Source organism: Larus michahellis, chromosome 4 (assembly GCF_964199755.1).
Source record: "Larus michahellis chromosome 4, bLarMic1.1, whole genome shotgun sequence".
Taxonomy (NCBI): Eukaryota; Metazoa; Chordata; class Aves; order Charadriiformes; family Laridae; genus Larus; species Larus michahellis.
Genome location: NC_133899.1, coordinates 32,437,559 through 32,461,602, shown reverse-complemented (window position 1 = coordinate 32,461,602; position 24,044 = coordinate 32,437,559). Strand labels below are relative to the sequence as shown.

The following is a 24,044-nucleotide window of genomic DNA, read 5'->3' as shown; positions in this document are numbered from 1 at the left end:
TATAGTCATGCCAGGATGATTTACTTTTTAAAAAAAACGATTATAACCAAACCCCAACCAACCAACCAAAACAACAGCAATAACATTACTCTGGCAAAAGATCTGAGTTCCTACACTAATAGGTGTAGAGTATTGTAAAGAGAGAAAAAAGCCCCATGCAGGAATGCAACGCTAAATGCCATAAAAGTAATAATAAATATAACTCTGCGATCCTCTCTGACTTCAAAATGTAGCTGTACACAGCTTCTCCTGCCGAGGAGCAGCACCAGGAATACGTATTTCTTGCAGCAAAGGTTATTTTTATGTTCTTTCTGTGTTGAGCTGACTTGCAAGCCATCAGTTTTGAAGAGAATTAGTGAAGAGAACGGCGTGTGACGGCAATGAGGGACAGCACTGCTACATTTTGCTGTCCTTGGTGCTCGTGTTTTCAAACCGTCGAAACGAGTGTAAACGTAACACCTGATAAATACTTATTCCACAATGAGACGCCACAATTTTTTATTATTTAAAATGATTTTGTTATTAAGCAGCAAAAAATTCTGAAGGATTTGATGTAACAAGTAAGGAACGCTTCAGAGGAAATGTTGAAAGGAAACAAAAGCCTGGAGGGGATTGAAACCAGGATAAAGTACAAAAGGGATGAGCAAAAGTAGAAACAGATCACCCTGGCACCAGCTTCCTTTGCCAACTATCAAGACAGACCAAACGCAGTGGATGTGGATTTCATTAAGACACCGAATGTGGTGCTGAGTAGGAGGTGAGCACAATTACAAAGGGGGCTAAAGTATCAGGTAAAGAGAAGTTTAAGCCATTAACAAGAACTTCTGTTGCGTAGCAGGACCAGGCTGGCTGCAAATGGTTGAGGAGATGACAGACCAGTGCAGAAGCTTTTCAGATGAGGTCCATGAGCTGTCAGTGCGTGGCTGTGAAGAGAAACATGGCCCATGCTGGCTGCTCGCATGTCAGGTGGAACAAGTTCAAGCTCAACTGGTCTGGGATGCTGGCTGGTACCAAGGCAAGAAGCCCAAACAATCTGGTGTAAAGCCCACGCTTGAGGAGTTGTGGACAGACATTTGGTGCGTCTTAGACCACAGGAACTAAATGTCTTAAAAGATTTCACAGTAACCTGCCATCCTTACAACTGAAATAATGGTGAAAATCAAAGTAAAATAAAAGTAAAGGTTAAAATTCTACAATGCAAAATTCTGAAACCTGAGCTTGTCTTCCAGGCCATGTTAGACCGCACGTAGAATCTGGCTGTGAATATATACATGAAATGCCAAGTAGCTGTATCGTGCATATGAAGTGCCAATGGCAGAAAGAGGGAGCAGCATTTAAGTGTGTGAGACACTGGCAGAAGTAGTGTGGGAGAGGAGTTGACTTTTGTCACGTATGTGACAAACTTGACAAGTCCAGGAATGTCTTAGGTGAGGTATTTCCAGCTGAAATAAAAAGACATTCATTCCCGTGTACAAGGTACCAGGGAACTTGACGTGGACCATAGTGTACAATTCTAGCTGCCCATATTCAAGAAACATGAACCAAATTCAGAACAGGTGCAGGGCAGGCAGACGAGAATGACCAGTGAATTGAGAGCCTGTCTTTAGAGGAGAAGAGTAAAAAATCTTGTCTTTTTCTGTTGAGCAAAACCAAGCCAGGGACTGGATGTAATTCCTTCTATAAATACAAACACAGGGAAGGGAGAGGAAGAAGTATTTAAACTAAATGGCAACATCAGCACAGAACATATGGATATAAATTGGCCAGAAGGATGGAAATTAGCAGAGGTTTCTAACTAGAACTGCTCTGGAACAGTTACTCAGTAGGAAAAGTGAGGTCTTGTGAAGAATCATAGCATCATAGAATGGTTAGAGTTGGAAGCGACCTTAAAGATCATCTAGTTCTCTGCCGGGGGCAGGGACACCTCCCACTAGACCAGGCTGCTCAAAGCCCCATCCAGCCTGGCCTTGAACACTTCCAGGGATGGGGCAGCCACAACTTCCCTGGGAAACCTGTTCCAGTGCCTCACCACCCTCACAGTAAAGAATTTCTTCCTAATATCTAATCTAAATCTCCCCTCTTTCAGTTTAAAACTGTTATGCCTCATCCTATCACTCCAATCCCTGATAAAGAGTCCCTCCCCATCTTTCCTGTAGGCCCCCCTTAGGTACTGGAAGGCTGCTATAAGGTCTGCCCAGAGCTTTCTCTTCTCCAGACTGAATAACCCCAACTCTCTCAGCCTGTCCTCATAGGAGATGTGCTCCATCCCTCCGATCATCTCCGTGGCCTCCTCTGGACTCGCTCCAACAGATCCATGTCCTTCTTATGTTTCATCCTTTTCACCCACCAGTACCCCCAAGTCCTTCTCGGCAGGGCTGCTCGCAATCGCTTCATCCCCCAGCCTGTATTGATACTGGAGAGTCTCCCAACCCAAGTGCAGGACCCTGCACTTGGCCTTGTTGAACCTCATTGAGGTTCACACGGACCCAATTCTCAAGCTAGTTGACCGTAGCAGCGGGAGAAACTACACTGAAACATCAGGAACTCCCTTCCAGTCTTCTCTTCCATATTTATCACCTCCACTGATCGATGCTAAGTACTCGGAGCATGCAGAGTGTTAAATCTTCCCTAGCTCCTTCTCCTAGAGGAAATATTGCAAATGCTAGCAATGAAGTAGAGCAAATGCCTGCTGTTTGCCACCATGAACACTTACAAGGTGCTGTAGTCTGGAATAAGTTCTATTCTATTTCTATACACGCACATACATAAACTCGTCTATGTATGTGTATACGCATGCGTAGATGCTTGTGTATATCCACATACACACACATACAGAGCCCACATATCCACATATCCATAGACACACATACAGAGCCCACATATCCATACAGCCCAGTTCGAAATGGGCTGTACACGCTGCTATATTTTTATTTCTCAGGAGTTCATTCAACTATTCTGGTACTTTCTTTTCACCCTTATACCAGAGTAACGGATTGTAGGAGTAGCTTTCTGCATTTTGACCAGTGCATACACAACATGGTGTAATCTCATCTATATCACGGCATCTCATCGGAGCCACAGAGTAAGAGAAGGAATGTGTCACTTGAAAATGCTGAATTTCTGTCACTTGCTCTCTCCGTAGGAATTGCACGTATGGATTTGCCAGGAGGAGCACACAAGACGTGCAGTTCCTCCTGCCTGAAGCTGCACCCTGGTATGTTCTGCTGGTGTTTTGCTTCTGTGCATGCGTGTGTGCGCAGGCACATACGTGCATACATGTGCCTCGTACCAACACAGCTGCGTGGGCCTCGGACTAGTCTGTGAGCTTACGCTTTTCAAGTTGCTCTTTTTAAGGACATGGTGCCACATGCCTGGAGATAGAGGACGCGTGTTACAGAAGTCACGCCTAGGGCATGGCTTGCGCATGGGCAAGGTGTTATGGGTGCCAGGCACAGTCAGTTCGCCTGTCACAGCAGGGAAGAGGGCACGTAAATCCATCCCTGTGACACAGCTCCAGGCGCCTCGCTTGTTTATTTGTCTCGCAGTGACAGTGCTGTGTTCTTTCAGGTCAGTATGTGAGTGTATGTGTGGGTGTGCATGTGTGCCTCGCCGAAACGGTCTCCGATATCTCAGGCCACCAGGACAGGGTATGTATGTGCCTGTCAGTGGGGTATGTGCCAGTTCAGGAACAACGGTCATGTGTATTTTTGGCACACGCTAGTGTGTCTGTCAGACCCCAAGTGCGCCTGCCCACGTCTCTCAGGCCAGCGGGTGGATGTTTGTGTCTCATGACCCGTGTGTGCTGGAGGAGCTTGTGTGCCTGTCCTTCTCCCACGGTTACATGCCACGGAGTGCTCTGAGTGTATCTATCTGGGCACATGTCAGGCTGCTCTGCCTGTGCCATTCTCTGTGTGTCTGACAGCGACAGTCCCAAATGCCTCAGCGCAACGTCTGTCTTCCAATGACAGCAGCCTGTGTTCCTCAAGCCAGTCCATCTATCTGTCTGTCTGGCAGCAACACAGGACCCTGTGTGTGTCTCACAGTGACACAGCCCCTGTATGCCAGACCAGCTCATGGGTTTGTTTCGTTGTGCCACTGTCACACACACCTCTGCACTGCTTGTGTGTCTCACAGTGACAGTCACGCACCTCAGGACAGCACGTGTCCGTATATCCCCATGACATGGCTTCAAACCGCCGTGACAGCCCCACACCTCGGACTGGTATGTGGTGTCTCTCTGTCACACAGTGACGCACCTCAGACCCCTGACAGTGACACAGCCACACGACTCACACCCTTGCCTGAGTGTGCCACAGGCCAGGCTGCCTCAGACGAGCATGTGACACAGGCCCATGTCCCTCCGAGCCGCCCCTGTCACACGCGCGCCTCAGGACTGTGTGTGCCTCAGAGTGCCGTTGACTCTGTGCCTCAGAGTCTGGGGGTGTGTGGGGACTGTGGGTGTGAGGAGATTGTGGGTGTCTGTGTGGAGTCTGCGGGTGTGTGTGGAGACTGTGGGTGTGGGGACTCTTGTGTGTGTGTGAGGAGACGTGTGTGTGTGGAGGCTGTTTGTGGAGACTATGGGCGTGTGTGGAGATTCCGTGTGTGTGAGACTCCGTGTGTGGGAGGAGACGGCGTGTCTGTGGAGACTGTGGAGGTGGTGTGTGGAGACTTGTGTGTGTGTGGACTGTTCGTGTGTGTGTGGACACTGATTGTAGAGACTGTGGGTGTGTGTGAGGCGACTCCGTGTGTGAGGAGACCGCGGGTGTCTGCGGAGATTCCGTGTGTGCGGGGAGACTGTGTGTCTGTGGAGACCGTGTGGGTGCGCGTGGAGACTTGTGTGTGTGGGGACTGTGCGTGTGTGTGAGGAGACGTGTGTGTGGATATCGACTGCGGGTGTGTGTGAGGCGACTCCGTCTGTGAAGAGACCGCGGGCGCCTGCAGAGACCGTGGCTGTGTGAGCCGGACCCGCCGAGGCGGCCGCGGGGGCAGCCGGACCCGCACGTCAGCGCGCCGCGCGGGGCGGGCGGGAGGGCGGTGGCGCCGTTAAAGGCCGGCGGCGGCGGCACGGCGCAGGCAGCGCGCAGGGGCTGGGCTCGGCGCCGGCAGGGGAGCGAGGCACAGCGAGGCGGCGGCCACAGCCACCCTCCCACCCACCATGTCAGGCACCCGGGCGTCCAACGACCGCAGCAGCCACCCCAGCGGCGGCGGGCTGAAGCGGGCGCGCAGCGAGCCGGGCGGTAACAAAGTGACGGTGGTGCTGGGGGCGCAGTGGGGGGACGAAGGCAAGGGCAAGGTGGTCGACCTGCTGGCCACCGAGTCGGACGTTGTGTGCCGGTGCCAGGTGGGTGCCGGGCTGGGCCGGCTCTGCCCGCCGCTCCCCGCTTTACGCCCCCGCTCCCCTCAGCCTGGCGCCCTCCTTCCCTTGCGAGTCCCTGCTTTCTCCCCCGTGCTGCTCTTCCTCTTCTCCACCCTCCAGCCCTGTTTCCCTCCGCCTGCCTGCCTTGATCTTCTGCTCCTGGTGATTTTCTTCCTCCCCTCCCCGCTCCCCCTCTCCCGCAGCGAACGGTGGGTCGCGAACGCGCCCCGGTGGGCAGCCATGTGCTGTCGTCCGTCCCCTCTTCCCCTCCACCCCTCCCCGGCTGCGCTTCGAAATGCCACTCGGAAAGAAAAAGCCTTGAACTATAAATATAAATAGCTGACCCTTCACGATAAGCGACACAGGATCCCGAGGTGCCGGCCGGAGGGCGGGGGAGGGGGGTCCGTGGCCCGTCTGCCTGGGGCGGGGCGGGCGGTGCGGCGCTGCCCGGGGTGGGTGGCCCGGCCCGGCCAAGGGCCGCGCTCCGGGCGCTTCCCGGCGCTCGGTTGTTTTGGGAAGCAAAGCCCCAAGAGGCCTGGGGTGGGGTCTGTTGCTCGCAAGGCTGTAACGCTGCTTGCTGGAGGGGTTGGTGTCTCCGGGCGTGTTGCTCCTTCGGGAAAAAAGATAGTGTTATGAGGCGGCGTGAAGACCAGCTGCTAATAAACGTCGTGAGTTTTCCTAAGTTTTGCTGCAGGGGGCCTCTTGGATAGGCAGGTTGTGTTCCCTGCAAAGCACCTGGAAGTTTTTTCTAAAAATAGTTTTAAGTAAGTAGAGCGTGAGTAAAACGGAAAAAAAACCCCAAGTTATATAAAAGTACAAGACTTAAACAGTTTGGTGAAAAGGGGAACATTTTATAAGGCTTTGCTTGTGTGTATTTTTGAATTGAATATAATACAAGGATTCTTAAAATTATCTGTTTGCCTAGTATAAACCGAATTGGACACAAAGGTGACCCCAATAATAGTAATAACTTTTAAAAGAACTGTTTTCAAACGTTAATTGTGAACATAGTAGATGAATACAGCTAATAATCTGTTCAATTGTCCCTGTAAACTATGCAGCCACATTAAGAAGCAGTCAGCTCAGTCCAGCTCAGTTGGTATGTACCATGAAATTTATTCTGCTTTAAAATGCATGATAGCTACTGCAAAGCTACAGATATCCTTGAATCTGAGATGATAAATCCAAGGACGTTTGTATAATTAAGTATATTACGTAAATAAATGTTGTCATGTGAGTTAAATACTTAGAAGGTGGAGGAAGTATTTTCAATTGGGACATTAAACTCCCAAGATCTTCAGTCACCTTGGGGAGAACTTTCAGTGCAAAAGTTAGCTAATGAATATGTATTATCAGGACTATAGCTACTTTCACATTTTTATTTCCCCCTTTCCCATTCCCACACCCCCCCTTCCCCCACCAATAAACTGTTGCTAGGAATTTAAACACAGGTCTCATAATTGCTTTGCTGAGGAAACAAAACTTACAAGTTTTAGCTGAGGAGAAGTATTTCATATGGGCCACAGTCAAGCAGTGCTTCCTCAGGGGTTTACCGTTATTACTGCAAGAAGTTATATTGGTTCTTCCTAAACCAGCTTTTAAGGACTGCCTTCAGGACGGATTTGTTGTCCATCCAGAGAACTAATTTGCAAGCACGACCCCCAGGTGCAGCCTGAGAATACCCCTTGAAGGGTACAGGCCTCTGCATGCATGAACGTGCCGGAAGGGTTAGTGTGTTAACAACAGGCTAGACGGCTTAGATGGTTTAATATTCTTCTGGGCGTATCTAGATCATCTTTCTGTAGCCTGATGATGAGACTGGGATGGATGGAAGGCAGGTGGATCTAGAGGAGCTCTGCACTCTACAGAGTAGCGTTCACTGATACATGTGTGCACATGGTGTGCGTGAGGCTACAATAGGATTAGAAACGCACCGATTCAATGGAAGCGTCTTCAGGATTACAGTTTAGGAAAGAAGGTAAAACATTGCATGAAATAAGGAAAACATGAGTAATAATTTACTTCTGAGTAGAAAAATTATGCAATGTAAGTGAAAAGTGATTTAAAAAAATATTTAAGTGGGGTTTTTGCAAGTCTAAGAATTTGATGATGCTTTTTTAAAAAAGCTATCATTTTAATAGACTAATACTTTGTACTTTCAAAAGCAATTGTGCAAGTAGGTAACAGTGTATGATTTTTGTGTCTCTTAAAACTCATATGTGACTGCTTAGTAAAGATATGCATGTGTGTAAGCATGTGAACAGTACTAACTAGAGGTCTCTCAGTGTGATAATGGTATGTGATTAATTTAGGGGCCTAATCAGTTTGAGTGGGACTTTAATGGCACGTACTGCCATAAAAAACCTCAGCATTTGGACCAGAATCTTGCTTGCTTCACATTCCTCCTAGAAACTAAGAAAAACTTTAGTGCAATTGCACTTGCGTACTAGAATAGATTGCTTAAACAAGAAACACTGAAGGTCTCCCTTACTAGAGACTTCAGAAAAAATGTCAGGAAAAAGTTCCATCAGGATTTTTCCTGATATCCTGTCCACTCCGTTTTCTGAGACATTGATGGAAACAGTGTTCAACAGCTTGTTTTAGTCCTCAGCGAAATGAAAGTAGGGAAAGGCAGCAAATGAATGAGGGAAAGGGGGATGTTTATGTCTTCTAAAATAATGTCTCAACTAGATTAATTCTTTGTCACAGTAGGATACTCTTTGACCTAACGTTTCTTTAAAGCTGCTTTTCTTCGCCCTCAAGTAGAATTTAAATTCAGGGTCAAATTTGAAGAGCTTTCTCAAAATAGTGGTTCCCTAATATTTCTATGGAAGGAAATAATTTTCATTAAATGTTTCTTGAGTATATTTAGCGTGTTGATTTCGTGAGAAAAATCTGTGACAGCTAGATTGCTGCAGAGGAAATGAAATGGTATTTCCTGGGATGCTGGAAAGAAAAGCAAGCAAGCAAATGGGAATAAGGAGTCCTTTACAGCAATAAGGGAAGCTTCAAAATAAGTTAATTAAAGAAAATTCTGCATTAAAATTCTGGCCTCTCTAATTTTCCTGAGTTTTCAGGATTTAATTTCACATGACTTGAAGAGTCTCAGTTTGTTGATCGTGTTGTTTCTGTTTTTTCAGTACTTGGTTTATACAGTCTGCGTACAAATGAGTTATGGTATGCACTTAATTTTTCACATTAGTGGCAATGAAATATGTGGCATAATTTAAATACGAAATCTTAGTTCAACTGGAGTAATTGATTTCATTTCACCTGTATACTTAAAGCATACTTTGTGAAAGAGGATGCTTCAGTAAGAGTAAAAGATCTGTGCATATTCTTGTAGATGATGCTGAACAAAACTTTTCCCAGGCTGCTTTCATTAAAATACCAGACACAGCCACCCATCCCCGTATAAATAAGCAGAAAAGGTATTTCTAAATAAATAAATAACAACAGGCAGCTTAGGGCTGTTACAGAACTGAGTAGGTTTGTCTATGTTTGGGTTATTAATGGAGATAACTTTTCCTCTAAATTGCTCTTTCAGCAAGCAAAGGCGTTCAGAAGCGTAATGATAGAGGCTATTATTTCTTATTGTGGCCTCCTGGGTCATAGAACTGTCACATTATACTCTGCAATACTTTTAATCCCTGGTATGTTATCAGGGAAGTGTACAATCAAAGAGTTCAACTGCAAATGTTTAATTTTGATGTTTCCTTTAAAACAGGTTTTGTGCGTTTGTTTAGAGCTTCTAACTGATAGAATACCAGATGTGAAGAGGGAAGTTCACTTTTTACCTAGCCTCTTAGCATGTTGTCATAGAAAAATGTAATCTTAAGTAATATGGATACATATAATCGTATTAATGAAGACAGTTTTGGCATTGTTCAAAACTTTTCTTCAGATGGTGATTTCTTCAGTGGCAGTTCTCATTCCAGCTGTATGTTTCTCACATCGCCTCATACATTGTTGTGTGGCTGCCTTCAAAACTGGAGCTTGTGGCTGGTTTTGCCTACCTGGGTTTTAATTAGGTAATTTCTCAGACCTGGTTTGGAGCATGATCAAACAAATAGTCAACTGTCACAACTGCCAAGGTGACGTGCCTCCAGAGGCACCACTTAAACTAGCTCTGTTCCCAGAAAGTCGTGTATAGAACTGCTGTAGTAAGTTCACAGTTAACTGAGGACAGCTGGTGTCATACAAGTCTGCCTGTTTCCTTAAGCTGAGACTATGTAAGGTACACTTGTAATAATAACTTTTCACTGAAGATGTTTACTGTACGGTGTAAATGGAAAAGGAAATAGCATGCATTGGCAAAAATGGCAGGTTAAGTACTGTGCATCTTTGCCAGTAACGGTAAATTACTCATGAGACACTTTCTCTTTTATAGTGCAGGTGTGTGCCAAGAATGTCTAAGAATTCCTGTCGTAGTGGAGAGTAAACAATTCTGCCCTTCCTGATGAAGTTTTGTTGTGCAATAAGTTGTTTTTCAACAGAACATCCAAAAGCATTGGAGGAAAAAGCCTGTAAACAATTTGATAAAAAATTTGAAGGAAAGGAAAGAGAAAAAGATTTTTCCAACGCTCAATGCGAGAGATACAAAAGATGTTACTAGTAAATTAGTAGAGCCCCTGTGGTAATAATCCTTACCTGCATTGGGCTTGATCTTGGTTACTGAATAGATTGATAACAGTTGCTGCACAAATGTGTATCTTTCCTTCAATTCATACCAAAACCAGTGACAATGATTCAGCAGCAGGGGCTAGTCCAAGGCGGTCTTAAAGTTTCTTTTCAAGCCTTCATTTGGCACTGCTGTTCCAGAGCTGCCCATGCCGATGCTGGATGTGTCAGACCTGTGACACTTCTGACATCTACAAGTCTGGAAACAATCTGCCTGATATTATCAGTATTCCCTTAAGAACTGGGATTGAAGAAACTGCCAAATTTTAAGAATGTGATTGCAATAAGAAGAGCTGTTGCTAAATTCGTTAAGCTTCTCATATTAATGTAGTTTTATTTTTCACTAAATATGTAGTCACTCTTTAAAACACCTCCTCTGTCTGAGTCAGTATGCTTTCAAGTTAAGAATTGCCTTGGTTTTGAAAAGGAATCATCTGATCTTTTGAGACAGCTGGACAAAAATTATAGTTGATGTTAATACTGAAGAAAAGCTGAGGAGGTTGAAAAAGGTAACAGAAAAACTTGCTGTTAAGGTCTTTTGTGGTTGAGTAGTTTGCAGTGACTTGGACCAAAGAGATTTAACCAAGTCACGCACCAAGGACACCGAGTGCCTAGTTTTCTTGATGTAGTGGATGTTAACAAATAAGATTCAGAGGGGCTAACCAGTAAGAAAAGCCTAGTGATGTTTTGGGTTTGAGATACCATTACAACATTAGAGAACAGCTTAGGAAAGGGTGAAGGGATGTGCCTGACACTTATGATATAATATACAATACAAATAACTGTAGCATATTATTGCAAATTTCCTTATTTGTTCTGGTGTTTTTATGAATGCAAAGTAAATACCATATATATTAGGATTGGTACTTTGAGGAATGAAAAGGAATATACTGTGTGCAAGTGATCAAATAATAAAAACCAGAAATGTCACATGAGAAGTTTTTCTCAGGGGTTTATATGCAAGACAGTGGTTTTCTTTATTCCTGTGTTGTACTGCTGACATGGCAGGGCAAAGCAGCCACACGTTGTCGTGACTGTCCCTATTGATCGTGGGCTGCTGGAACTGTTTGCAACAGGGATTAAATTAGGGCAGTTCTGTCTGGTGGTTATGTGGAGTTACAGGGGCTTGTTGGCGACTGTTTTTCTCTGTGTGTATGTATCATGTGTTGCTCTCCTTTCAGTGAGATTTAACCCTGATATTTAGTATAATTTCTCCCTACAGGATAAAGTAGCATGTAAAGACTTTAATCTCCTAATGATTTAGTGCTTGATGATCTCCAGTGAAAAGATTGATGACCTTGGAATCATGAGCATGCAGTGACTGCAGGACTCAAGCTTTTGATTTCTCTAATGTTTGGGAAGGTTGATAATCCCATTTGCACGTACATGTACGTTCATACAGGCATATTTCTTCCTAAGTAATTTTTTGCAAGATTCCTTGCAAAAAAGCAAGTAGGTTTTATTTTGCTATTCAACACAGGAGAGGGTTCATCAAGTGTGAGTGGTTTCCTTAGCTACAATAAAGAAGTCCACCCTCTCAAAATTAAAACTTCTTTTTGTAGCAATCTGTCACTTAGAAGGTATTTTGCCCAAATCTTATTTTTCATTTTGTTTATACATGCTACACTATATCATTTTAGGCTTTAGAGCAACACGGTAACATTGCTATTTTAAACTAGCCTCTCCTTTGGGCATCAGTGAGATCATCTCAGGACCACCAGGATTATAAATACTGTATGAGAAGGTCAGGTTTAAAGTTTCCAAATCTCCATAAGAAAGCAAGCTTAACTTTCAATCCCCTTTATAAAGCCTCATAAATTTATTATCCCCTACAAGCATCAAAAGAAAGCAACTGGAAATTAAGCTGAAATGACATCTGTTCTGTTTCATTCCTGTTGTAACTCACTAGCTGTTGTTAACTTGTTTACAGATATAAGAAAAGTTATGTTCATATCTTTGGATCATATTACTTGCCACAGGGGTATGACTGCACCTCTTCAGAAGAGAGGACTAAAGATGAGCAGACACATCTAGGTTTTTCATGTGTGATTTCCTTTATTTTAGGATTCTGCTAATATTAGTCAGAATGCTTTTTCCACTATAGCATTTTCTATCATTATACCTTGAATTCGTTACTTTCTTTACATCTTCTACTGGAGTTTAGCGTATGTTTTGTTGTAGTGGTCTGTCACAGTAGATTGTTTTTATGTGATTCAACAAAACTTTAAATTCCGTTTGAGAGAAAATAACTAGAGTTTAAGAGTGTCTAGTTTGCCTATGCTGACTGCTGTTTAAAACCTGAATTGAATTAGACCTGGCTTTTCCAGTTGCACTTTTCAGATACTTAGGAACACCAAGGTATCCATCCATATAAGTTAGGGTCACTTTTCATTTGTAGTAAAGGGAAAAACACTACATTATTAGTGTAAAATATGATATAAGCTTCAGTTTTTGATACTTGTGCTATAAATAATTTTATATAGTTCTTAAGGTCAAAAGTTTTGCTCAGTTCTTCTCAAGGGTGTTTGTGTTTATAACCATACTAATTGTCTCACTAGGCTTTAGAAGGTCTCCTTCCACGGGAATTCAGGAGTTTTTGAAGAGATCACTGTTTTAATTGGGAAGATGGGATCCTGTGGATTTTGTTCGTTCTATGAGATAGTGAGAAGGGCCGTGGCAGGGACACACTTGACCAGATGCAGGAATCGGACATAGCAGTTCTGTGCGAAGTTGCTCTTCCCCAAAACACTTATTGCAAACATTCTTTGGGAAGAAGAGCAAGGCTAACTAGGTTTGGCTGATGATGATTGGTGTCAGGAGATAAATACTTGCAACTTACTCCAGCTCTTTGTCACGACTGTAGCTTTAAAAAGAGCTGCTCCCTCAGCTTTTCTGGTCTAAGTACATTTCTGATTATTCCCTAACCCAATTCTTTCCAATGGCTGGGGCTTAAAAAAAAAAAAGTTATGATTGCCTTCTTGGAACTGAGTTGGGTGCTATTAGGCAATAGTTAAACTGGAAAAATTAGCAAAAAACCCCCTACTTCCATTAAAGGAAACTAACAAGCACGTGTGGCAGCAACCTCCCAACCGGAATGTACAGCACTCCAAGTCATCAGACAAAAGCTTTCACACACAGGTGATTTTTGTGATGTGGTGTCTAAGTGTTCAAAATCGTTGCATTTCTCTGGGTGTTGGATTTTTTTTTTTTTAAACCAATGATGTTCTAAACTCACTTGCAATGGTGTAAATAAAGAGAAATGCCATGAAAGGCAATGGATTTATACTATTATAAAGTTCATGTCAAAGCCATCTATGCTGGTAGCACTTACTAGCTACATTTATTCAAGTTAGTTCCAGGCAGTTGCTACTGTCAGCTAGAAATAGCCATCATTAATTAAATTGTAAAGAGAAAGAAGAAACAATTTATGTAACAATGCTGCTGCTTATTTATTCAGAATCACATGTGAAATGCTATAAATGGAAGAAAATCACTCAGTCCAGATAAGAAATATTTTACAATCTGTTTCATAGTATGGTGAGAGCTATTTGTCCTGCAGATGCAGTTGAATTTCAGAAAATGTTTTGCTTCATCAATGGATCTAATTAGTAGAGCTGGGACACTTGCAGTGAAAAGAGATAGGAATCATATAATTTATTTTCAGATGCAGACTTCCCGAACCATTGGTTTGTAGCTGGTATTCCAATTCATAGATTATAAATTCATAGATTATAATGACAGAGGGGATCATTTTTGTAATCTTGTCTGAGTACCAAGGACACCGTATTCTAATAGCAGTTGCACCACTGCCAGAAGGAGAGGTAATACAATCTCTCTACTCCTACTTGATATTCCCATTTATACACGCGAGGTTTGCCTTAGGCCTATCAACCGGTACTGAAACTGTATTCAGACACCTCCACATGCTTCCTAGCATAGATATCTTCCATCCAAAGTTTGGCCTACCTTTTTCTTTCGAATTCATTTATTCTAAACCTAGTCATGACATTTTGTACATTTACTGCATGTGCCAGTTGTCTGGGGAGCTCAGACTGCTGCGTACTGCAGGTACACCACTTGAATGGTAGTTGTGTCATCTGCGCATCTTCAATACTGAGTTTCTATTCTTTTCCCCCATTGCATTGATTAGCATTGCTAACTGGAAGAGGGTGGGACCCATCAGAGACATACCTGTTTTGTGTTCATTCTCTAGTTATAGTTTGAAATTATCACCAGGTTTTAAGGCATTTTACATGTGCTGTGCTGATATTTTTTATATCGGTCTAGTTAATCAAGTTATGAATGGGCATTGTGAGGAGCACTGAGCAAATGAAAGATGTGCTAACCAGTGGACACCAGCAGAGCACCTGGAAGCACTCCTCCAACATATGCAGAACGCAGTCTCCTGCACACTACTGGGCTGGCAGGAGCAGGCAAAACACAGCTGAGCGTCAGTACAGATTTCATTCTTATTCAAACATGTATCGTAAGGCCAACTGGGAGGAAAGCGTTCCTGCTGAAGGTACTGAACAGCCTCACTGCTGCTCTGAGTAGCAATTCTGTTTCTACCTTGGGATGTTACCACTGCAGAGGACAAAAGATGATTTTAAAAACAATACAGAACAAAACACCAGCCTTACAATGTCTGAGCACTTTGGAAGGTGGATTTGTTTCTTCTTTTTTTTGTAAATTCTACTGAAAAGACAAAGACTATGTGTTCTCCTCTGCCAACCTGTTCATGATAATTATTAATTCCCTGAAAGATGATGTTTATACCAGCATACAGTTGTTAATGCTGGTAAGATGTAATAAATTCTCAGTTTAGTGTATTGATGCAGTTCTTGTATTCATGTACTATGGAATAATAATCAAAGTACTTCACTTCAGTGCAAGAATCCAATATCACAAGTAGATCAGCACATAAAAAGCTTGAAAATGTATTTTCTTTTTAAATAAACTAATGTACTGAAAAAAATATTAGGATGTTTTATGAGGTAGCTTAAGTTCCTCTAGTTCCTTCTTGTACTGGGACAATATGTAACTTTACACTTTTATTATTAAAAGTCTGAAAATATAGATTAAAGTCTTCCACAAAAAAATCCAATTTTTATCTGAGCCCAACTTAAATGTTCTTTAAAAATAATTAAAAAACAAAACAAAACAAACCTCACCATCTAGGATTACTCTGCTCTGAAAATAATGCCTAGTATGTTTCCTGTTGTTTAACTCTTGAAAACAACATGTTGCAGCTCTTTCTATTAACTTAAAGTCTGTTTTCCAACCTAGAACGATAGGCATTTTGGGTTGTTGAATTTAAACCATGTTGCTGGTGGTCTGCTGGATTTTAGAAGAAAGAGGCGTAGCTTGCAGCTCCACAAAGTAATAGAGCATTCCTTAGGCAAAATATATTGAAATAATATATGTTTAATGCTGCTAATAGAGCCACAACTTGTAGTGCTTTCAAAGTTGTTAAAAACTGATTTGTTAAGCAACGTAGGTACTTTCAAAAGGCTGAGTACTAATTTTCCACTGTGGGCTATGAACGACTTGAGTGAAAGTTATTTTTTCTTAGGTGCCTGATTTAAATGTGAAAAACTTTTAACAGCTACTAAATACTGCTAGAAACAAGCATTTATCTGCTCTGAAACTTTAATATAGCTGATACGGAGAACAGCAGCTGTGGCTGCACAGTCAAAAAGTATTGCTGCGTACTTAAGGCTTTTTATTACTATAGATACCTGTCCTGTTGTCTTTGTCGTATGTAATGTTCTCTAGTTCTCAAGTCTCACTTCATTGCTGAAGTTTTCTGTAATTGATAGGCCCAGTCACCTGCACCTGGTAGATCTCCTGCATTCGGTAGTCTTAACAGAGTCATTAGAGATTAAAGTGGTTTAACAGAAGGGCCACAAGTGCTGCTGAACATGTTGGAATTGCTGCAGGAGCAGTAAGAAAGGTTTCACGTTAAAGTGGATGCGAATGTTCAAGCCTTTTGGAGCTTCAGCAGCTCACCTAATCGTTCCTTCTTGGGAACCGAACTTGCCACACAAGAGTAGTTTAATGGGAATGCCAAGGCTTCCCAGGTTTTGTAAGGGAATGCTAATTGTTATTTCTGGTCATACCATCGTTTTGCAATACAGGTGATGCCGAAGTGGCACTGGTGATTAATCTGTCAGAAGTTGTTGCCTTAACATTCCCTTCATTAGAGGTTTTTGAAGAACCATGAGAGAAGGCAGATACCATTGTTAGAGACCTAGGAAAGTGCAAATGATGAAAGATAAGTAAAATTCGGGTGAGATCAGTGGTGCACAGCAGAGATTCTGTGAGTATTAAATGGGTCCTCATTGTGCAGAGCTGCATTTGAAGCAAGTGCCAAGCAGAGACACCAAAGGTCTCCTGGTCCAAGTGGGAAGCATCCTGAGGGTCCAGAGAATACTGTCAGTACGTGTGTTAATGTTGACACCACTTTAATGAAATATCATTTGAGGAAAAGAAGGGAGCTTACATGGTTATAGTGTACCAGGTAGTTCTCTGCACATTCAATCATGTAATCTTCAGATTAAGCCCATACAAACTTTCAGATTCTCCTTATACTTTGTCAGCAAAATAAATGGCTCATATAGACTGTACATTGACTCTCAGAACTCAAGTAAAATCAGGAAAGGAATAGCTATCTTTAATATATGAGCTATTAGATATGCTACTAGAATATCAATGAAAGTGAACATGAGGAATCTCTGAGATGTCCAGATAATAAACAGAAAGTATCTTATCAGACCCAGTGGTATGTTTTGCAAGTTTGGCCATGTCTGTTGGGCAATTCAGTGCTCTGCTACCACTTTAATTGTATTTGTAAAAATGTAATTAATTGAGCTCTAAAAATCTACTCAGAAGACACTTGTTTAGGAAACGCCGACCAACATGAGCAGTGCACAAAACCAGTTCTGGAGCTGTCAACACTAGTTTTCAGTTATAGAAGTGCTGTTTTATAAGGTCTGTCACTGAATTCTTGATTTATGTTACCTGTCCAGAGGGACTGAAAGTGGATCCAGAGATTTTTGGCAATTAAAGGATATATCATATCTGCTGATGCTTCTGTGCTTTGGTATTTTTTTAGGTATGCCAGTTTTCACAGTTGAATGATTAATGTCCCCTTTTAAGCATTTTCTAAAGAAAGAGACCATTTGTCCGGGTATCAGTTGTTCAGGAAGATCTCCAAAAGCATAAACTGTCTTTCATAAACATTCTCATACTGGTATATCCTACCTTCTAAAATTTTAGGATACAAGAAAACACTTCTGACTCTAATTTAGGAGTGCTGTTATCTCAGATTGTGAGCCCTCAAGCCTGATTTCATTTGTTCATGTTGATTAAGAAAAGCAGAATATAACTATAGTATTAGTGACAACAAATAACTTTTGAAGGAGCCTGGTTCCCTATTTTCTCAGGAAATGCAGAAGTGGTTTTTTGTAGTAGAGATTAAATCAGTGTTAAATTGAGTTTGTTCTTTTAAAGTTTCCATCTTGCTGTCGTCTGTAGGCAAGCAGAAAAGGAAAGCTGATTGTCTCAGAAGAAGTTACTAGCCTCTTTCTCAAGCCTGATATAGCTGCAATAAAATAAACTAGTGTTGCAACTATTGCAATCCATCCAGTCTCAGACCTCTTAAAGATCATGTAAAGGAGTTTCCTGCATGTTTTATTAACCTGATAGATACTTCAATACCTTTTAACTAGATCCAGGTTTCTACAGCTGGCTTCTTATATCGGGGAGGCAAGCTAAATACCCAGGATGGTCTGCGTTCTTCAGGATTCTCCAGACAAGTTATAACTCTGCATTAGCAAGACACCTGAGGGTCCTTCCCAGCCCAAGGATGAGCTACCCAGCAGTTTGCTATCAAATGGAATTTGTGTGTGCACCTGTTTTTCTGTGACAACTCTCACTTGGCTCTCCCTTGGCAGGTTATCTGTTTAAACTGTATTGTTGAGCTCACATCTTCCAAAACATGAGAATTACTTTTGTCATATTTAAAGGCATATTTCTTAATGTTTTCCTCCATCCCACTGCTTAAAAAAAGCTTGATTTTTTTTAAATTATTTTTTTTATACCCAGTAGCTTTTATTTTCTTATGTTGTGTTTCAGCATATATCCACATTTTGAAAGGAACGTCAGTTGCCATTTCCCTGTATATTACATGCAAACAAATGGGTAAATGAAGAGTAAACAAAACTCCAGAAGAACATGCGTTATGTTATTAATTTTTATAAATGACTGTCCTTTCTCAGTGTTTTCATATAACAACTCCACTCATTCAGGCAACACTCTTCATTATTTGCAAATTACCCGTGACTGTGTCAGTTCTCCTTCCAGTAGATGCCCTCATTCTAGGCACTTCTGCATCATTCAGACCTCATACTAAATCCTCCAAGATTTGTAATCAGTTTGGAAAATGGAAGGCCTGTAGCACCACAGCACAAAAGTAGTCAGATTTCCCAACCTTATCACTAGGAGAAAAAGTTACATCATGGCAGAACAGCAACAAACATTAAGCCTGTCAAAAAACCCCTTTATTTTTTAAAACTCTTTACTGTTCTGTTCAAATCAACTCATGACCTTGATTTACTCATCTCTTCCCAAGTTTTTGTGTTGTCTCATTATTCTGTTTTAAAGCCGTCTGCAAAAATGTGGTTTCTTGAGGAAAATACCAGTTCTCATTCTCAGGTCTGGTAGATGGTTGTGTAAGGTATGAACTGTAGTGGACTTCATAAAGTGGTAATGGTGTTAACTGGGAAGATCATCCCTTGACAGGGAGAGTCTGTGAAGCTGCAAAGACTACACGTGCTCACAACTTTATACAGACCTTCCATCTTGAACGCCCAGAGGAGCAGTAGCTGTTTGTGGGTGGGTGGGGAGGAAGAGCTTCCATTCAAAAGGAAATGTTGGACGTTGTAGGCTTAAACCCACAGAAAACACCCAAAAAGGATGGGTTTGTGTAGGCATTTCAGGGACAGGACTCTGTGGGTGGTAGGTCAATCCAGTTTTTTTCCCAGAAAGCTTCAGTTCTCTTCTAGCTTCTGCTACTGGACCTGCATTTACTCTTGCTCTGCCCCAGTCCTGCCTTGACTCCATGGTATCACTCTGCTTTGTAATTCTACACAGTCCTGCTGAAATCCTTCAGCCCCCTCATTGTCCTGTCTGAGCCCTTTTTACAGTACTACAGCATCTCAAGAACCTATAAGGTGGAGAAAGCAGTGACACAAAGCATGAATGTATAAATAAGAAAAAAAAAGATGAACTTGTCAAATCATCTGTGGAGAGTTCAGAGCAGTAGTATAAGCCCATTAATCTTCTGATGTTTCTTTCTGTTGCAGGGTGGGAATAACGCAGGCCATACTGTGGTTGTTGATGGGAAAGAATATGATTTTCACCTGTTTCCTAGCGGCATCATTAATCCAAAGGCAATTTCTTTTATTGGTAAGAGAATTTTGGAATTTGTTAAATAAAATAACATTACATAGTAGGTAGCTCCAACCATATTTTATAGTAGCAAACAAAGAAAAACATATAGGTGACTGTCAGTCAGATTTGCTTCAGCTGTTTGACTTTTATTTCACTGCTGCTTTAACATGAGGAGTTGTTTTATGTCCAGTGTCACTTTAGTGTCTGCTACTGAAAACTGAAAGTGAGAACCCCCTCTTTCCATTGTGGTGTTCGTTCTTACATTTATGATACAAATTTGGATCCCACCCTTTATTTGCACACTCCTTTTATACTTTCAGAAATACAAATGTTGTACTTTGAGGACACAAAACGCAGCACTTCGGCTAAATAAATAATACCATTTATCTCTGGCATCTCTTTACTGACTTTCCAGAAATAAGCCCCAGGATACAGGGCTCTGGGAGGTCATCATCCAGTCTCCTGTTTGTTCCCATTACCAGCTGTTTAAGGTGATGTTTGTATTTCACTGTAAAGCTGTTCAATGCAAATTGCATTGCAAAAAAGTTTGCATTGCTTACTGGACATGAAACTCCTATTTAAGTGATGGGCAAATTTAAGCCCTCTACTTGTCCAGAATTATAGTTCTTTCTGACAGAAAAAATACATATAGACTGTGCAAGAAATGAGTGTAAGTTTGAGTGAGTCATGGAACTGTAGTTGCAGTTTTGTTCCATTCGATAATTTCCAAATGGATGATTGAAATATATAAAATGCCTTTTTTCCTTCTGCTAAATCTGGTGTATTATCTTGCTTTTCACTTTCCTCCCTGTCAGTTAGTGAAGACTATAACTTAAGTTACCCTAAATTTAGGCTGAGACAGACTCTCTTGCAGATATTTCTGATGTTCCCGAGAAGGAAGCTGCAGCTGTTTCCAGCCCACTGCATCACTAATCCCCCGCGTCTCGTCAGTAACGCTCCATATTGCTTGTGGCTTCTGTATTGTAGGGAGAACGTATTACAGCATAGTTTGAGCTGACTTTAAAACAAATATGTGAATATTGAAGAAAATTTAAATATCATCACACAGGCTGTGCGTCAGCGTTGTAAGGCCACGGGCTTCTTTGAGCTTTTACCAGTGAACAATTGAGGCTGAAGTCGTGGTGCAAAGTCTACCACAAACAAAGACAAGAATCCGCTTACCTCAGCTGGCTTTGGAGCAGGCCCGACATTCACATCTGAAACAAGCAGGCTCTGTTTTTTTCTGTTTGTGGCTTGTAGCTGCTTACCCAAAATGAGGATTTATCCAAAAAGTTCTCAAGATCACTTTGTGAGAAATGTGAGAAACTTAATCTTACTTTTTAAATAACATTTCAGACAGCAAGTGTTTACATGCCTTACATCCTAAGAATGAGTGTTTTATTTCTTGCTTTAAAATAAATCATTTATGTTCCCAAAGGTAATGGAGTGGTTATACATTTACCAGGCCTGTTTGAAGAAGCTGAAAAGAATGAAAAGAAAGGTTTGTATCGAGTAATTTTTAACTTTTCTTTATATTGGCAGCCAGGTTGATGGGTTTTTTAAGCCTTTGTTTCTGACCAGAAATATTCAGTGCAATAACATTCTGGATTTTTAATGCGGAGAGCGGTATTTAAAATGCTGAATTGTGTTATAGTCTTCAGACAGATTTTCAAAAGCAATCTTTTAATGGGTTTTCATGGAGTTCTATGGCATTTGATACCACATTAGGTAGAAAATAAAATCCTAAAGTGTGTGGCAAAGCTCCCTTTGACCTCAAACTGAGATGATCTACCCAGAGTTTCTGCGTCCCCATTTCTGTGCCCAAGTATAAACGAAGTTGGTTCTGCTTTGAGCAAGGCTTTGGAGCAGGTGACCTTCTAAGGTCCCTGGCATCCTAAATTCTTTTATGATACTGTATATATAAATTCTCTATTTTCTGAGGCACAAATGGAGTTTAAGTGATTTGTCATATAGCGAGTTAAACAAGAATCTTTCCTTAAAATAAGAATTGCATGTAAGCCGCAGCATTCTGGCATGAAGAAGTGAGTATCTTTGTCCATACCAAAATGAGAAAGCTGAAAAAGTGAAAGATGAGAAAAGTTGTTAACAAAAACATTGCTGATATTTGGTATTTGCTTCTGGTGTATCCATTTTGCCTACAGACTTAACAAGAAGCTATATAAACTAGAAGAAAGACATGGAAAAACTAAAACCAAATCTCAAAGTTATACCAGTTGGCACAACTAAAATCCTGCTTTTCTTTATGTCTTTTGGCAGGTTTAAAAGATTGGGAGAAAAGACTGATTATATCAGATAGAGCACATATAGGTAAGTGATTACTGAAGGAGGAAAAAACTCACAAATGGTTGCTTAGCTCATGGTGCTAAACTACATTACTCCACAGAACAGTCATATATGTGATCTAATATGGCTTCTTTGTATGTTTTGTATCTGAAACATGATCATGGAATTTATATCTGCTAAAGAGCCATGTGTTACATGTTTTCACAAAGTTTAAGCAATACTAGCTCTGTTTTCACATGAGGAGGTCTGTGCACTATCAACGATAACAAAGGCACTTAATCTTGAAATTACAGATGTCTGGGATTTAAAAAAGAATGTTTTTTCTCCTTTGGTCTCCCACTATGTGCATTTGACTTTCCATTGCAGTGTTTGACTTTCATCAGGCAGTAGATGGGCTCCAGGAAGTGCAACGTCAAGCACAAGAAGGAAAAAAGTAAGTATTTTCATCACCTTCATTAATCATTAATAATTATACAAACTTGAAAAATGGGTGTAATTTTGGAAAACAGAAATGCAGTGTATTTCTAAAGAGCCTTGCTGATGTTACTAATTCTGTGACTGTTCTGCTCCTGCTTATGTTAGTGAACAAACTTTGAGGTATTACTGAAAAGGCAGGGTATGAATTCTTACGTATTTCCATTTCCAGTTCTCTGCAACATATAGAGACATTTTGAAATTCCTACTTATTTCCGTGAAAATGATGTTTCCAATCCACTTTGATATCAGTGTAGCAATGCTCTTTTTTAATCAGGTCCGAAGTGTTGGCGTGATTACGTTCCGCACTTGTAATTGTTTATTTTATATTCACTTATGGAGTGAATATACACTCCACTTCATGGAGATAATAGTTTCTATTTTAATTTTAATCTTCCACCTTAGCACAGTATTCATACTTCATTCATACTTCATTATTCTGGTTTCTGAAAAAACAAAGGTTTATGTGAACACACTGTGTTTTTCTCTCTGTACTCTATTAGTTTTTGATCCCATTGGACAATTTCAGCCAAACTTAACATACAAGTAAAGATCTCAAAATTACTGTATTTCTAAAATGCACATGAAAGTAGGCACATGGATGGGGAAACAGTTTCATTTTTATTCTAATCAAGATAAAGCAAGAAAGACATTTTTTACAGTGAGGGTAGCGAAACACTGGCCCAGGTTGCCTGGAGAGGTGGTAAATGCCCCATCCCTGGGAACATTCAGGGTCAGGTTGGACGGGGCTCTGGGCAACTTGATCTGGTTGAAGATGTCCCTGCTCGTTGCGGGGGGGTTGGACCAGGTGACCTTTAAAGGTCCCTTCCAACGCAAGCTATTCTATGATTCTACAGGCTGAAGCAAGAGCTCATAGGGACAGAAATGATATGAATAATGGCAAAGCCATAGGAAACCAGTCTAATCGCGCACAGAACTGGTTGTTATTTACAACTATAGGCAGTTCTGCAACTGTGAAAATGACATTTGTGCTAAGGGATGTAGTATTACCACAGAACAGTATAGTAACCATTATTACTGTATTATATATGTATATACACACAGAATATCAACTAAGCTCTTCTCAGCCAGACCCAAGGCTTAATGCTTTGCTGCATACCATGAATATTAGCGATATTTATGCGAATCCACTGAAGCATGAAAGTTGCAACATTTGTTATTATAGAACTTTAGCCATTTTTTTATTTCTCAGAACTCCTGCCTGGTATATGGTATATTAAAGAGCTGTAACAAAATTACTTAGCATAAAGCATATTTTTGCTTATCATGCTAAAAAAGGCATGCTACATTTATGCGAAAGCACATTATGCATATACACGTTTGGGGTGTTTCTTTTCAATTAGCATTGGCACAACAAAGAAGGGGATTGGACCAACATATTCTTCCAAAGCTGCACGAACAGGCCTTCGCATTTGTGACCTCCTTTCTGACTTCGATGAATTTTCTTCAAGGTACAACTATTTTCATTTCTAAATATTAGGTTAAAGAGTGATACCTTTTGGCTGACAGATTTGCTTTTAAGGAGGTTTTTTTAAATATGTGTCTGCATTTTGTACATAAATTGTCTAGAAGGAGAAGAAAGGAAAGAATGTGTTTGTGTATTTCCTGTACTTCACAGAGTTTCTCCTCATTTGAAATGTAATTTTGTACATTGTGAAATGGGCTGATTGAGGTATCGAAGTTCTGGGTATTTTCTCCTTATAGCACTCTGTATATACTGTATATAATTTAAGCTGAGTTCTTCTTGCCAAAGGTT

General features: G+C 41.3%; 1 protein-coding gene across 1 annotated transcript in view; it reads left to right on the top strand.

Moving 5' to 3' along the window:
- The first annotated feature begins 5,026 nt into the window (after positions 1-5,026).
- Positions 5,027-24,044, top strand: part of ADSS1 (adenylosuccinate synthase 1) — a 30,989-nt gene continuing 11,971 nt past the window's right edge. Inside the window, exons 1-6 of the mRNA XM_074583831.1 lie at positions 5,027-5,341; positions 19,402-19,504; positions 20,928-20,990; positions 21,767-21,817; positions 22,160-22,226; positions 23,632-23,739. Of these exons, the coding sequence (XP_074439932.1) occupies positions 5,156-5,341; positions 19,402-19,504; positions 20,928-20,990; positions 21,767-21,817; positions 22,160-22,226; positions 23,632-23,739 (578 nt within the window). The 5' untranslated portion in view covers positions 5,027-5,155. The remainder of the gene's footprint in view (positions 5,342-19,401; positions 19,505-20,927; positions 20,991-21,766; positions 21,818-22,159; positions 22,227-23,631; positions 23,740-24,044) is intronic.